This window comes from Aphidius gifuensis, linkage group LG2 (assembly GCF_014905175.1).
Source record: "Aphidius gifuensis isolate YNYX2018 linkage group LG2, ASM1490517v1, whole genome shotgun sequence".
Classification (NCBI taxonomy): Eukaryota; Metazoa; Arthropoda; class Insecta; order Hymenoptera; family Braconidae; genus Aphidius; species Aphidius gifuensis.
In genome coordinates, this window is record NC_057789.1 from 30,236,847 (window position 1) to 30,251,151 (window position 14,305).

Here is a 14,305-nt window from a genome sequence, read left to right on the forward strand (position 1 = left end):
AACCTGCACATCTTTTTTTTTTTCTATATATCCATATATTCTTCGAAAAATAAAATATGTTTGCAATTTTCAAGTAAAAAAAGAAAGGAAAAAGACGAGTATATTATGGTATGAGACACTTGGGATACCACAATCGAACCGATTATATAGACTACATTTTTTTTTTTTTTTTTTTTTTTTTTTTTCGATATACGAAATAAAAAAATAAAATAAAATATACGATCTCTGCTACTTGAGCCACTCTTGAGATTACAGCAACTTTTCTCTGAATCATCGATTTTAAATTGTGCATCAATTCTAGCTTAGCTCAACTTGACCCTTTTTTTATTTTTATTTTTATTTTTTCTCTTGCAGATACTTCGAGACATCAGACAGGGTCTCATGCAGCTTGGAAGGGATGGACGAGGTCAGCTCCCTGGAGGTTATTATTAATTTTATTTTAAATTTACAACTATAAAATTATATCATGATTATTTTTTTTTTTTTCTTCTTTGTTAACACAATAACACCTGTAAAAAGAAAAAAAAAAAACTGTCTAAAGAAAGAAGCTCTATAAAAGTTGCAGTATATAGTCTTTTTTAATCTTGTTATTTGAAAAATAAAATCAATAAATAATTATTTTAAAATTTAAATATAGATGACACTTATATGTACGATGAAGATGCAAGATGTGGAGCAAGTGGACTTATGCCTGGACCTGGTGGACAACACTGGTATGACGAACCACCTTATGAATCTGATCCAGAAGATTTTCTTATGGGAGCAACTGGTGGACCAGTACCAACTGCTACTATTCAAAATGGAAGGTAAATAAATAAATAAAAGTATTTATATTTAAAAATAATTAAACAACAATTTAAATAATAAATATATATGCATTTCAGAGTATGTTTTACATTAAATTTGAGACCAGAAAATCGTGGTGAAGGTATAATATCATTACGAACAGCTGGTGATATTAGTTTGCCTCGTGATCGTTCACGAAAAATACCAATGTCAACAATGCGAGGACTCATTGTTCCACAAGGACACAATAATCCTCCAACAATAATACCTCTAACACATTCTAGAGCTTCCCGAGAAAGTGGTGACTATGCAAGCAGTGATGTTCAGGTAATTGTATTTTTTAAATATCCATTTGACCTGTATACTCTAAGCTATTTCTTGTTTTTCTATTATTTCTTGGTCGTTTATTCTTTTTCGTGGATGGAGGAGAGAGTAATGAGTATATATAATTTAGTAGTTGATGGAATATTGTGTTGTTAATTGTATTTATAAAACCAGTGCCAAGGATGCAATTAATAATTAATGAATAAAACAAAAAATAAAATAATATTAAAAAGCAATTGAATGATGAAGCATCCCTGTGACACTTTGGCGCGAATAATCCATTCATCGACGTGGAACATTGCCAATTTTGTTGTTCGAATACGAGTAGACTAGTCCCTTCATATAGGTATATACGTATGGCATTATGCAATGGCTACATATTCTATAGAACTTGTGTTGGAAAAAAAAAACAAAACAAGAACGTTTCAACCATCTGGATCCCAATGAAAATTTTTTTAACCTTCTAGAATTCTATTTCCTCTCCTCATTTCATTTTATACTAGAAAATATATATATATGCAGCAGCAGCAGCAGCATCGATATGAGAATTTTAGAATTTTATTCAGAATATCCCAAGCTTTTTATACTTTTAAATTTAATAAATATTTATTTTTTATATACACAAGACACTTTTATTTTTCATCTGCACTTGGCACTGAGTATAACTTTATTGTGGCTTTCAAAGAACAAAAAGAAAATTTAATTATTATTATTATTATTAATTGTCAATCAATCAATCAATCAATAAAAGGCAAACAAAAAAATATTATGGTGTGTGTGCGTGTGTGTGTATATGACAATTGACGTAATATTTGCAAGTACAGAAGACCGTAAGAAGACCGAGACTGTCGAGTATGTTGATGGGTGCAAATACACCAAGTAGCAACGAGGAGTTAACAACAAGTCTTGGTCAAGGTGCATACCACGAGTTTAACCAACACCAACATCTTCATTATCGTTATCGTAACAACAACAACAACAACAATGACGACGATAACAACGACGACGACGACGACGACGACAGCTACCAATACCACAACAATAGCAACCATTACGATCACTCGTTGTCACCACCACCACCACCACCACCATCATTACCATCATTACAACCCTCTTCCAATCAACGTATGATCCAGTTCGCGGCCCCATCGTCGTCGTATACAATTCCACGACGATCCTACTTTTTCGCATATGTTCGTATTTCTTGACTAACTATACCTATAGATGAATTTATTTATTCTATCAATTATCTATTTAGTTGTTTTATTTTATTTTATTTATTTTGCTCATTTGTTTAGTCTTTGCAATTAACATCATAATTATATAATTATATCAGTTGTTGTTGTTGTTGTTGTTGTTGTTGTTGTTGTTGTTGTTGTTGTTGTTGTTGTTATTGTATGTATTTAAATATAATTTAATTTTTTTTATTTTATTAGCTGTTAATAATTGAATCATCACCTCTAGCTATATTATTCAGATTTTATCTGCTGCATTGTTTTAATTATATAAATATATATTTTTAATAATGATTTTTGCATGAATTTAAAAAATTTAAAAAATAAAAAAATACTAATAAAATTAAATTATATTTGATGGTCACAATTGCTTTGATGGTTGGTTGCTGCTCTAGAGTGGTGAAGAGGGACTATCACCAAGTCAAAGCAGTGACTATGAGGACCAAGAGGAATTAGAAATTCAACACTCGGCAGAGGTAAATTGTTCTGCGTCGCAATGACTGACGTTCATATACATATTTTGAGTGTCAACGTTTTATTATTCATCGATTTCTGTGGTGTTTTTCGTTTGTCGTTTTATATTGTAGCATGAAATAGCTGTAGCTAATGATAATAATAATTTCAATCAACAATAACAATCAATTATTTTTCATTTTTTTTTAAATAACATTATAATATAATGCTTTTTTTTCTTAATTATTTCAATAATTAATTTATTTATTTATTACTTATGTGGTTATATAAATTTTAGTCAGAAGCCAGTGCTTTACTTGACAGTGGTGATGCAAGATCTGGTATTGCAAGTAGAGCCAGAAATTTGAGGCATGATGTACAAAGAAAAATAACAAGATTACGACAAGATAGAGCTTCATCTGAGGCATTTCCATGCAGTGCAAGCAGTATTGAAAGTTTACCCAGTGGAAGTGGTTCAAGTACACAAGCTTTAGTTCGAGCTGGAAGTAATCATAGCTCAATATCATGTGAAGAAAGAGAACCAGTTAGTCCAATTGGTCCTGTTCTTTGTCGAGCAAGAGCACTTGTTGATTATACACCAAGTCCTTATGACAAAGAAGCTTTAAAATTTAAGGTAATAATAATAATAATAATAATTTTTATATAAAATATATTTTTTTTATTTTATTTTTAATTATTATAAAAATAAAAATAAAAAAATTGTAGAAAGGTGAAGTTATCGATGTTGTTCAAATGAATACAAGTGGATTGTGGAAAGGCGTACTGCACAATCGTATTGGCCACTTTAAATTTATAAATGTTGAGATATTGAATGAACGAGTGCAACGTCGTGGTGAGCCAGAAAGAGCCAAGTGGGGACAAAGATATAGACAAAAACCAGGCTCTGTTCAAGAGCTCTTGCAAAGAATGAATCTTCAGGTACCAAAGCAATATCATTTAATTTACATTTGCCTTTTTTTTTTTTAACTTTATTTATTTATATTTATTTTATTATTATTATTATTATTATTATAGGAGCATATACCAGTATTTGTATTAAATGGTTATGAGGATCTAGAACTATTTAGAGAACTTGAACCAGCAGACCTTGACTATCTACGTATTCATCAACCGGAACATCGAGCTAAAATACTAACAGCTGTGCAATTATTGCATGACTTGCAATGTAAGTTTTAATTAATAATAAAATTTATTATTATTGTTTATTTATTATTATTATTATTATTAGCTGGAAGTGAGGGTGATTTGGCATCTAGTTCAGAGGGTGATGAAATGAATCGTTTAGCATTGACATCTGGCCAAACATCAGGTCACTCATCACCATTTAGTAGACGTCAATTTCCACGTGATTCTGGCTGTTATGATGCACATAAAAATTCAACAAGACGTACAATAAGTCCAGAAACAATAGATAATTTAAAAACACGTGAAAATAATCTTGATTCGGCATTATCATCAATTGTTGGTGGTGGTGGTAGTAGTAGTAATAATATAGATAATATAAATAATGGTATTTTAAATGAAACTAAAGATGTTCAAATAAACTTAAATATTCCTATGACTGGTGTTGTTGTACCAAAGGATCAAGGACAATTTGATAAATCACCACAAATACGAACAACACCAACAAATAATGTTAGATTTATTGCTAAAAGACGTAATTTTTGTGATAATGTTGTTATTGGTTGTAGTAGTGGTGGAAATGGTAGTACAGATGAAATTGTTAATTTAACAAATAGTAAACTTGCAATATCAAAGTATGGTGGTGTTGGTGGTGGTAGCAGCGATCTTGGAATTGGCTGTGATAATAATAATATTATTGGTAATGGTAGTGGTACAATTAATTGTCTTTCACAACAACGTGGTGGTTGTTTAAGTGAAAAATCAAGTGATTCAGGTGTTAGTTCTTCAAGTATAAGTTCAGTACCACTATCAAGAGACAAAGCTATTTGTTCAACTAGTGCTGGATCAGTTGATTCACCAAATAAAAATTTTAATAATTTTACACGAGGTTCACCAAATTGTTCATCACACAATTCAACAAAAGGACAAATATAATTTACTATATTATTATATAAAATATCAAAGAAAATTGATGCTATTTTGTTTTTTTTTTTTTTCTTTTCATTTTAAATAATATGATAAATAATCAAAAAAAAAAAAAAAAAAAAATCAATCAATAATATTTGACTGCCAGACAGTGGGTTTATAGAGAAAATAAAGGAGAGCTATATGTGGAGGATTAATATTTGAAATGTCGTGGAGCGACATGTCCCCGATTGAGGAGTAAAGAGTGAAGTTGTGAGTTTTACTTGTGATATCTATAGATCCGTTATAATATGTATAACTAAAACATTCAAAATTTTATAATTATTAAGTTTAAATTACATGTACAAATACATTTTTTTATATATTCATTATTTATAACAACAATAATACTAGTTATTTTCAAAATTTAATGTTATGTCAAACTGCCAATAAGTCTCGCTCAAATATATATGTTTTTTTTTTTTGTCTTTTTTTTATTTCAAAAGAAACAATAATTTCACATATCTTGTTATTTATTTATTTGTATATAATTTTGATAATTTTTCAGAGACTTGAATATTAAAAAAATAATATAATAAATTGAATAAATAAATAAATAAATAAATAAATAAAGATCGCCAACTAGAGATAGACGATCGACAATCTCACTGTCATTATGATGAATTATTATTTATCATCAAGCCAAGTATGTAAATAATTTAGAAAAATCAATAAAAGCGTGTTTTGTAATTAATCTAAAGCCAAAACTCAAGACTAGATTATCATATACGTTAATTTAATTTAAATCAAATTAAATTATATTACTTAATTAATTATTAGTAGACATATGAAAAATGAAAAAAATAAATAAAAATATCATGTGAATTTTTGTATAAACAAATAAACAAATAAATAAATAAATAAATAAATAAATAAATGACCTTTTGATAATGATTTATAATTTTGTAAATATTATTTTTTGAAATTATCATTTTTTATTAATTTGCATATATATAAATATATAAATATAAAAATAAATAATTCAATGGATAAGTATATATATTATGATAAAATTCAGGGTTGCAGAAATGCTTGATAATCATCCAATAATGGCAATAAATTTATAAATCAAAAAATATTTAACTCTTTACTTTTTTGTTTTATTTATTTCCCCAATTGATATTAAATATGGGCTTTGATTAACAAGCAAACAACTACTTAATTATAGAAAATTAAAATGTTAACCAATGACGAGTTTATAAAAATAATAACTTGACTTGATAAAATAATATCAATATGTAATAATAATATAATAATAATACTAATGATAAAATAGCATGTGAAAGTGTTTCGTAAACATATTTATGTTTATGTCTTATTAATTTTATTTTAAAAAATAAAAAACTGTAACCCGCATTGAATTTGAAAAAAAAAAAAATGTAAATAAAATTAAATGAGAATTGAAAAAGAAAAACTAGAAAAAATCAAAGAATATAAAATATTAATAATATGAAATTGTTTGTCTTGGCTGATTGTAAATTAATTTGATTTAATAAAATCAACCACAACATAATGTATATGATGATGAATGCAAATTGATGATAAATTTAATGTTGGTAATTGGTTTGTTAATTATATCTATACAACTCAGAAGCATTTAGAACTTGAGGATTCTTTCTTTGGCGGATATCAAGTTGCTTTTCAAAAGCCAAGAAATCCGAGTCTAATTAGCACAATTGTTAACAGCCAACACCTCTTTTTTAATATATTTTAATTTAATTAATTTATTATTAATACTATAATTTTTATTATTTATTATTTCCTTTTTTTTTATTTTAATGTGCTTGCAGTAAAAAATAAATTCCAGTGGTATAGAAAAGGGATCACATCTGCTGCGCGTATTTTAATTCGACATCAACGTCAGGAGGATATGCGTCAGCTTGTGGTTTTCTCATATATATAATATATATACGTTTTTTGATGAAAATTGAAAGTTGTCTCGTCGTTTGAATTTTCTAACATTATATAATATGTATAATTATTCTGATGATGGATACATATATATACCTATAACAGTTTAAATACCAATCTGCTTGATAACCAATTTCAATTTGTATATTATTATTATCTATTTTTATTAATTTAATTTTTTTCGTAATAAAATAATTAAATTTAAAATAAATAAAATACAAAAAAGATGAGATAATAATAATTTATCCGTTAATTGCAGCAAAGACGACGACGATAACGATGATGATGGTGGAATTTATTCTACTCGTATTTTCAAGGAAAAACATTAATGAGTTTATTTTTTTTTTTTTTTCTTTTTTAATTTTCTTAAACGAATTGAAAGATTAACAAGAAACACCAACAAGTTCTCTCTATATCTTGATTATATTTATCTTTATCTACATACAACCAAATTTATTAATATATATTCAATTGAATTAATTCAATAAATCAATAATTAAATATTGTTTAAACTATATATATGTGAAATAGTATATTCTGCCTGCATGCAAATTATATATGTGATATATATACATGCGAGGGTTAAATTCATGCTCAATTAAAATAACCAAACGACAAAAGAGAATTGTATTTACTTTGCATACAGTTTCTCGTTAAGCATTATATAATATAGTGGTACAATAATAGAAAGATTTTCATAATGACGATACGGGCATCTTCTTGCATATTTCAAAATGTATATCATCATCGGCATCATATCATTTGCTTTGCAGCATTCCATTATATTTTTGTTTAATTTATTATCTCTTGGCTTTAACTTTAATTGAAATTTCTATTTTTATTTTATAGCTATATATTTATTTACGGTTAATTGAATAAACATTGTGACTAATTATGTATTGATTTAAGAAAATATACAGAGATTCTCTCGAGTTGACTTTTTTACTCGAAATCCATATAATTGATTGAGTTTCTACAAAATCGTTAATCGATTAATGCACGTATTTATTATTTTGTTGAGCTAGTCCATTCATGATATGATCGTTTGCATTACTTCACCTGCAGATGGTTACGTGCAATTATTTTTTTTTTTATTTAAATATTTACTCAAGTTTATATTCAATACTTGATTTTAATATTATCCTTTCATATTTTTTTTCATTATTAATTTATCAAAATGTAAAAATATTAGCTCTATATGTATGCATGTATATGTGTTAATTTTATTTTTTATTATTTCGATATACATATATACATGAATGCGCGCACGTCCAATCATCCATGGATGAAAAAAAAAATTTGAGTGATAGACTAATGTCAAAGAATCAGAAATATTCAATCTATCGTAATTTTTTTATTTTTTATTTTTCAAATACATCGATAAAATATAAAACTTCAATTAGTTGCACGCACAATGACAACCAATTAAATTTTTCATTAAATTGAATAAAATTTTATTTCTATGATTATTATTATTATTATTATTATTATTTGCAATTTATTTGAGCAAATATATTTAGAAAAAAAAAATAGTATATATCATCCTTCAATTTAACTGAATAATACTGTATAGACTTGAGAGGATTTCTCTTATATGCTGCAGTACTCGTCAATGTAATATTATTTAGCCAAGTTTGCTATATCAAAGGAATCAATTTGTGTATATTACCTTGAATGGTCCATTTGATGATAAAATATTATCTATTGGCCAGTTGACATGGAAAAAAATAAAAAAATAAATTTGTCATTATTATCCAATATCCCGCAGCAGTAACTGCAGAAAGACAATATCGTGTATTAAGATATAGAAAGACTAAAAAGGACTTATATACTTTGGTAAAAGAGATTGGTTTGCTTTTTTTTTTTTTTATCACTGTAAGAAAATCCGGAAAAATTGCGGTCACTTCTCAGCTTCATGTTGGATTATTTTGTGTTTTATTTTTTACAATAAATGACCACATATTATTTATTGGATATTTATGTTTTATTTTATTATTTTTTTCTTGTCTTATAGACATTATTCAAGTGAGACATACTGGGAGAGTGAGTGAGCAGTAAATAGTAGTGTGTACTTGAGACGGTGTCAATCGTATAGCATCGTCGACGTCTCGAGGACAATCCACTGTGTACTACAAAAGTAAACACAAATTATATAATTACGGAGGGTTAAAAAAAATATTCAAGTATTCATTGACACTTGCATATATTGCAATTACATTTAATTAATAAAAAATAAAAATAATTATAAACACAATGAAAAAATCATAAATCTTATTATAAATAAATAAAATGATAATTTCATTCGTTGATTGAAATATTATCAAATTTCAATACCACGCCCAATTCTATTTCCTCAAAATACATGTCATTCAAAATGTTGACTATCAACATTCAACACCGGCGACATAAATAAATAAATGATTACTTCTCTCATCAAATAGGCTCATTCATTGTTATATTTCATATACAGCATATAAATATATATTTTAGCAATATTCAATACATAATACGTTTACAGAAAGAACGTTATTGCAAAACCAAGGTATTGCTGATCGTATTTGTATAGCTATAGAGATATATTGGGGTTGGATAAAAGTACAAGTATATTGCTGGGATTGGTAGCTGGCCCTTGGGAATTGGTACTACAAAACCCACCAAAGGAGAAATCTTGAAAAAGGTTTAAATGATCTTCCTGGGAGTATTTTATTCGATTTGTCCATGTAAGCATCCACATAAATTTATCTCTTTTTATTATTTTTATTTTTTTTACATTAAAATCATCCACACATACATCCAACAACTTTATATTTATTCAGTAGAAAAAAAAATTATCGTACACATATATATATATAGATAAGTTGGATGTTGGACATGTGACTGTAAAAAAAATTTAAAAAAAAAAAACAGCAAAATTCATGATACTTTTGCAAGCACCCAAGTAACCAAGTAAGCGACGAGTCTTTAGATAATATGAGAAAAATAAATAAATAAAAAATAAAAAAAGTTGGATAGATTCAGACGGTAGCTTGCGAGAAAAGGGTTTATCAGGCAATAAATCAGGTTTAGGAGTTTATACTTGGCCAATCTTTCTTACAAAAGTTTTGTATATAGCAAAAAAAAAGTATACAATATATTTAAATATACCTACAACAAGATCTATATCCATATAGATATTTTACATAAAATTCTTATTATTATTTTCTTTTTTTTCTTTTTTTTCTTAACTCTTAAAATTAATTTTCAATATTTCAGTTTAAAATTTCGCGGTTTTTATGAGAATGAGAGAGTTTTTGAAAATGGCTACTTTGCTACGACATAACAACAAAGATGGATCAATGAAAAAGAGAGAGAAAAGACAACCAGCTGATGGCACAATTATTATTGTGATATTAATCGAACGAATCGTGAAATTGTGAGTGACGTTTAATTTTATTATAAAAAAAAAAATATAAATATGTAAGTAGCTTATTAGTTATAACAATTTAAATATAAATTTAGTGCTTAAAGTATAAAAAAACCAAGACAAAATTGTAGCTAAAATTTAACTAAGCCTATTAAATTCACCTTGTCCTTAAAATTATTTTAAAAGCAACGTGACAATCAATAAAATTAATTAATAGGTATCATCAATGCGTTAAATATAATTTAATAATTTTGTTATTGTTTTTATAATTGGACAATATTATTTATTTATTCATTTAATTATTTAATTTACCAGAATTATCATGGCATCAGCAACTGAGGCATCAACAGCAACGTTGTCATCTGGAATATTTGAAAGCCTTGGTACTATTGAATCATTAAACAATGGAATGCCAAAATTTCGTCTTGGTGAACCAGCATTTTCAATGGATCACATGTCACCATCATATTTAAGTAGTAGTAATGTAAATTGTGATGATCAAGAAACATCATCATCATCATCCTTTGTTGTATTGGGAAAAAGTTCAATGGAATATGAAGCTGCATCATTGGCTGATTATCAAAAAATTCAACAAAAAAGTATGGCTATTGTAAGTTGCTTGTTTTTTTCAAAATTTACTTATTATATTCAAAAAAAAAAAAAAAAATTTCTTTATTAATTAATTAATTAACTTTTTTTTCATCATTTAGGATTGTCCATCATCTTTATTGTCAACAATGACTCATTTGGAAATTGAAAATAAAGTTACTGAATTAATGCAAGAAAATTTAAAATTAAAAGAAACACTTTTACAAAATAATGTCAAAATGAAACAACAATTTAATACACTTGTTAGTTGGCAAGATGAGTTGAAAAGTCTCACTGAAAATCACAAAAAAAAATTTACCGAAAATCGTAATATCATTGAATTATTAAAAAATGAAAATGCTGATTTACGAATAAAAATTTTAAAAATTGATCCACCAAAATGTGAATCATCACTTGAAGAAAAAACAAGTATGATTAGTAGTGAATCAGTAAATATATCTTTACCAATTGAAAGTATTAAATATGATGATGATGATGATGATGAATTAAAAAATAAAAGTTATCAAAGAGACATTCACTATCTTCAAGAAATCAATGAATCATTAAAAAAACAATTAGCAATATTGTCTGATAAATTATTAACAGATCCACCACTTGAAATAAATCATGAAAATTTAACAGACACTGAACACTATCAACGATACATAAGTAATTTAAATAATTATCAAAAAATGATTGATAGTCTTGGTAAATCATATGCCATACAAACATCAAGATATGTTGACATACAAAATTCATTAAAACAAGCGATAGACTCATTGGAATATTGTGATGCCATTAGGAGATCAACACTCGATGAAAAAATGCAATCAACACTAAAAATATTACAAGACTCTCGAAGTCAATTAATTAATGAACAATTAAAAAATATAAAAGATCGTCAAATATTTATTAATATTCATAATCAATTTAAAAAAATATTATCTGATTATAATGTAGTTTTGGATGAATTAAATATACTTGGTGATGAAAAATCAAAATTAATTGAGGAACAAATAATATCAAAAATTCGTCAACAATCAAATGATTTAGAGAGAGATAAAATTAATATTCATCAAGCTAAATGTCAATTTGAAGAAGAAAAAAAAATATTTGTTGCAGAAAAACAATTATTTGAATTAAACAAAGAGAGTCTAGAAGGTGAAAAAGCATCAATTGATTTACAAAGTCAATTGTATGAAGTTGAAATGAAAATTCTTCAAGATAATGCTAAAATTCTTGAGAAACGTCAAGATCATTTACAAGCTGAAATTTCAAGTCTCAAATTAAATATTCAAATGAAAGAGCAAAAAATTCAAAGCCAAGTATTTTGTTTATTTTATTTTATTTTGCTTTATTTAATAATTGAAAGAAAAAAAAAAAAAAAAAAACTAATAATCATTATTATTACTATTACTATTCTAGGTTGATGAGATACAATCACTTCGAGCACAAGTTGAGTGTTACAAATGTGATTTTGAAGACGAAACAAAAGCACGTAAATTTTTACTACAAGATCGTGAGAAACTTACTGCAGAATTGGCAAAATCAAATGCTTATAAACAAGAGCTATTGCAAAAATTAAATGGACAAAATTATCAACAAGTTGCAACTGATCGTGATGGTATTCCGGTAGTATTAATTGTTTTTTTTTTTTTTATTTATAATTAATTAATATTTACATAATTACATTTATATTATTATTATTATTATGATTTAGATTGATATATTTTGTAATGTATGTGGATCATACAAGATGCCAGGTCAATGGCATGGCCGAGGATTTTGTCAACCAAGTGATTAATCAACATATTTATGTACTTTCATAATTAACATGTATATGCTTATGTTATACAAAAAAATAAAAAAAAAATAAAATGTTACAAGTTAATTATCAATGATTATTTATTTGCACGGGGAAAAGGACAAATTTTATTATTTAAACATTCTTTACACTTTGGACCTCGAGGTAAACAAATTTCTTGTCCAAATCCAACAAGTAAATGATTAATTTCACTCCAAAGTTTTTTAGGTAGCCATGATTCCAATTGCTTTCTTGTATCTTCTGGTGTTTTAGTTTCATTTTTAAGCCAAGCCAATCTATTACAAATTCTGTGAACATGTGTATCAACACCAATACCAGAAGTTTTATTCCATGCTATTTGCATACAAATATGTCCCATTTTTGGACCAACACCTGGTAATTTGCATAGATCCTCAATCGTACTTGGTATATCACTTTGGTAATCACGAATTAATATTTCACTTGTTTTTTTAATATACTGTACTTTACGCTATTTTTAATAATAAAAAAATGAAATATAATAATTAATTATTAATTAACATAGTGTATAGGTATAATAAATAAATAAATAAATAAATAAATAATTAATTTGCTTACTTTCCAAAATCCAACTGGATATATTAATTTTCCAAGATCATCATCAGGAGTTGATACAATAATATCAGGTTTACAGCCATGATTTTTTAAACGTTCCATTGCAGCATGTGTTACTTGATCTTTTGTCTGACTACTCAACATTAATGCTAATAAACATTGATAACGATAAATTTCTGGTGATGCATCTTTTTCTGAGCATTTATCACATCCCATTTCATCAACAGGTGCTGTATTATTTTTTCTCATTTCTTTTATTAATTCATATGTTTCTTTCCAATTATTTGGCTCCCATTTATTGTCTGTTGTTTTATCATCATCATCATCATCATCAACAATATCTTCATCGTATTTTATTTTAATTGGTTTTTGCAAAGTTGTTTTTTTTTTTGGTTCAAGAATTTCAGCAACAAAAAATTTTGAAACAACTTCATTTTCATTTTTATTTTCATTGCTTGTTGTTGTTGTTTTTTGTTTTTTTTTATCAATTAAACTATTTGATAATAATTTTAATTTATCTAATTTTAATCGTTTACTCATTATTATTATTTATTTATAGGTATATTATTTTTTATTCAAAATTTTCAACACCTTTTGTTTATTTAATAATAAATCTCATGCTGATTTGTTTATATTTATATTTTTTATTTGTTTTTATTATTTTTATAGGTATATAAACACCACACATACACACGATAATCACACACACTCGCATCTATAAAATTATCAATCGACTGAAAGATAACGCTACTATTAATTTTCCATAATTATATTAGGTGAAAAATTAATTTTAATAATAATTATAATGACAAATTAATAAAATATACCCTAATTATAATTATGAAAATTAATAAATAAATAAATAAATAAATAAATAAGTTAATATTATGTCCGCTTGATGGCGCATTCTCGTATTGCTAAAGTTTGAAATAAATGCCCAACTGAAAAAAAAAACCAAGCGAAAAACGAGGGAATGCATAAATAATAATAAGTGTCATTATTTAATACATATTTTGGCATTTTAATAATATTATATTAATATTAATAATAATTAAAATGAGTAAATACATTTTTATGCTTTATGATTAATTATGTAAA

General features: G+C 26.1%; 3 protein-coding genes across 7 annotated transcripts in view; 2 read left to right on the plus strand and 1 right to left on the minus strand.

Annotated features, from left to right (window-relative positions):
• The window catches only part of LOC122850238 (SAM and SH3 domain-containing protein 1-like), a 76,823-nt gene extending 71,870 nt beyond the window's left edge, over positions 1-4,953 (plus strand). The window contains exons 8-15 of one of the 2 annotated variants that reach the window (XM_044149353.1): positions 355-421; positions 638-806; positions 885-1,113; positions 2,741-2,821; positions 3,097-3,432; positions 3,525-3,737; positions 3,834-3,984; positions 4,048-4,953. In XM_044149353.1, the coding sequence (XP_044005288.1) occupies positions 355-421; positions 638-806; positions 885-1,113; positions 2,741-2,821; positions 3,097-3,432; positions 3,525-3,737; positions 3,834-3,984; positions 4,048-4,877 (2,076 nt within the window). In that variant the 3' untranslated portion in view covers positions 4,878-4,953. The remainder of the gene's footprint in view (positions 1-354; positions 422-637; positions 807-884; positions 1,114-2,740; positions 2,822-3,096; positions 3,433-3,524; positions 3,738-3,833; positions 3,985-4,047) is intronic. The other variant, XM_044149354.1, reaches the window with a different exon arrangement.
• Positions 4,954-9,443: 4,490 nt separating this feature from the next.
• On the plus strand, positions 9,444-12,778 carry LOC122850252 (hyaluronan mediated motility receptor-like). 4 transcript variants are annotated; one of them, XM_044149378.1, is made up of 6 exons: positions 9,444-9,538; positions 10,071-10,230; positions 10,537-10,831; positions 10,932-12,134; positions 12,235-12,433; positions 12,530-12,612. In XM_044149378.1, the coding sequence occupies exons 2-6, from the start codon at positions 10,091-10,093 to the stop codon at positions 12,532-12,534; spliced, it is 1,842 nt and encodes a 613-aa protein (XP_044005313.1). In that variant the 5' UTR covers positions 9,444-9,538; positions 10,071-10,090; the 3' UTR covers positions 12,535-12,612. The 4 variants fall into 4 exon arrangements, with proteins under 4 accessions (XP_044005313.1, XP_044005312.1, XP_044005314.1 ...); XM_044149377.1 differs by having other exon boundaries at positions 9,447-9,538; positions 12,235-12,441; positions 12,530-12,778; XM_044149379.1 differs by lacking the exon at positions 9,444-9,538 and having other exon boundaries at positions 10,201-10,274; positions 12,235-12,441; positions 12,530-12,721.
• On the minus strand, positions 12,711-13,639 carry LOC122850308 (endonuclease III-like protein 1; the record flags this gene model as incomplete). The annotated part of the gene is made up of 2 exons (XM_044149468.1): positions 12,711-13,103; positions 13,211-13,639. Coding segments are annotated over 2 exons (822 nt in total), but the record flags the coding sequence as incomplete, so codon positions are not given.
• Between the last annotated feature and the right edge of the window lie 666 nt (positions 13,640-14,305).

Coding starts and splice junctions, on each gene's coding strand:
- LOC122850252 (XM_044149377.1), top strand. CDS start 10,091: ATGAGAATGAGAGAGTTTTTGAAAATGGCTACTTTGCTACGACATAAC. Junction 10,832..10,931: donor AACAAAAAAGTATGGCTATT/GTAAGTTGCTTG, acceptor TTCATCATTTAG/GATTGTCCATCATCTTTATT. Junction 12,442..12,529: donor CTGATCGTGATGGTATTCCG/GTAGTATTAATT, acceptor ATTATGATTTAG/ATTGATATATTTTGTAATGT.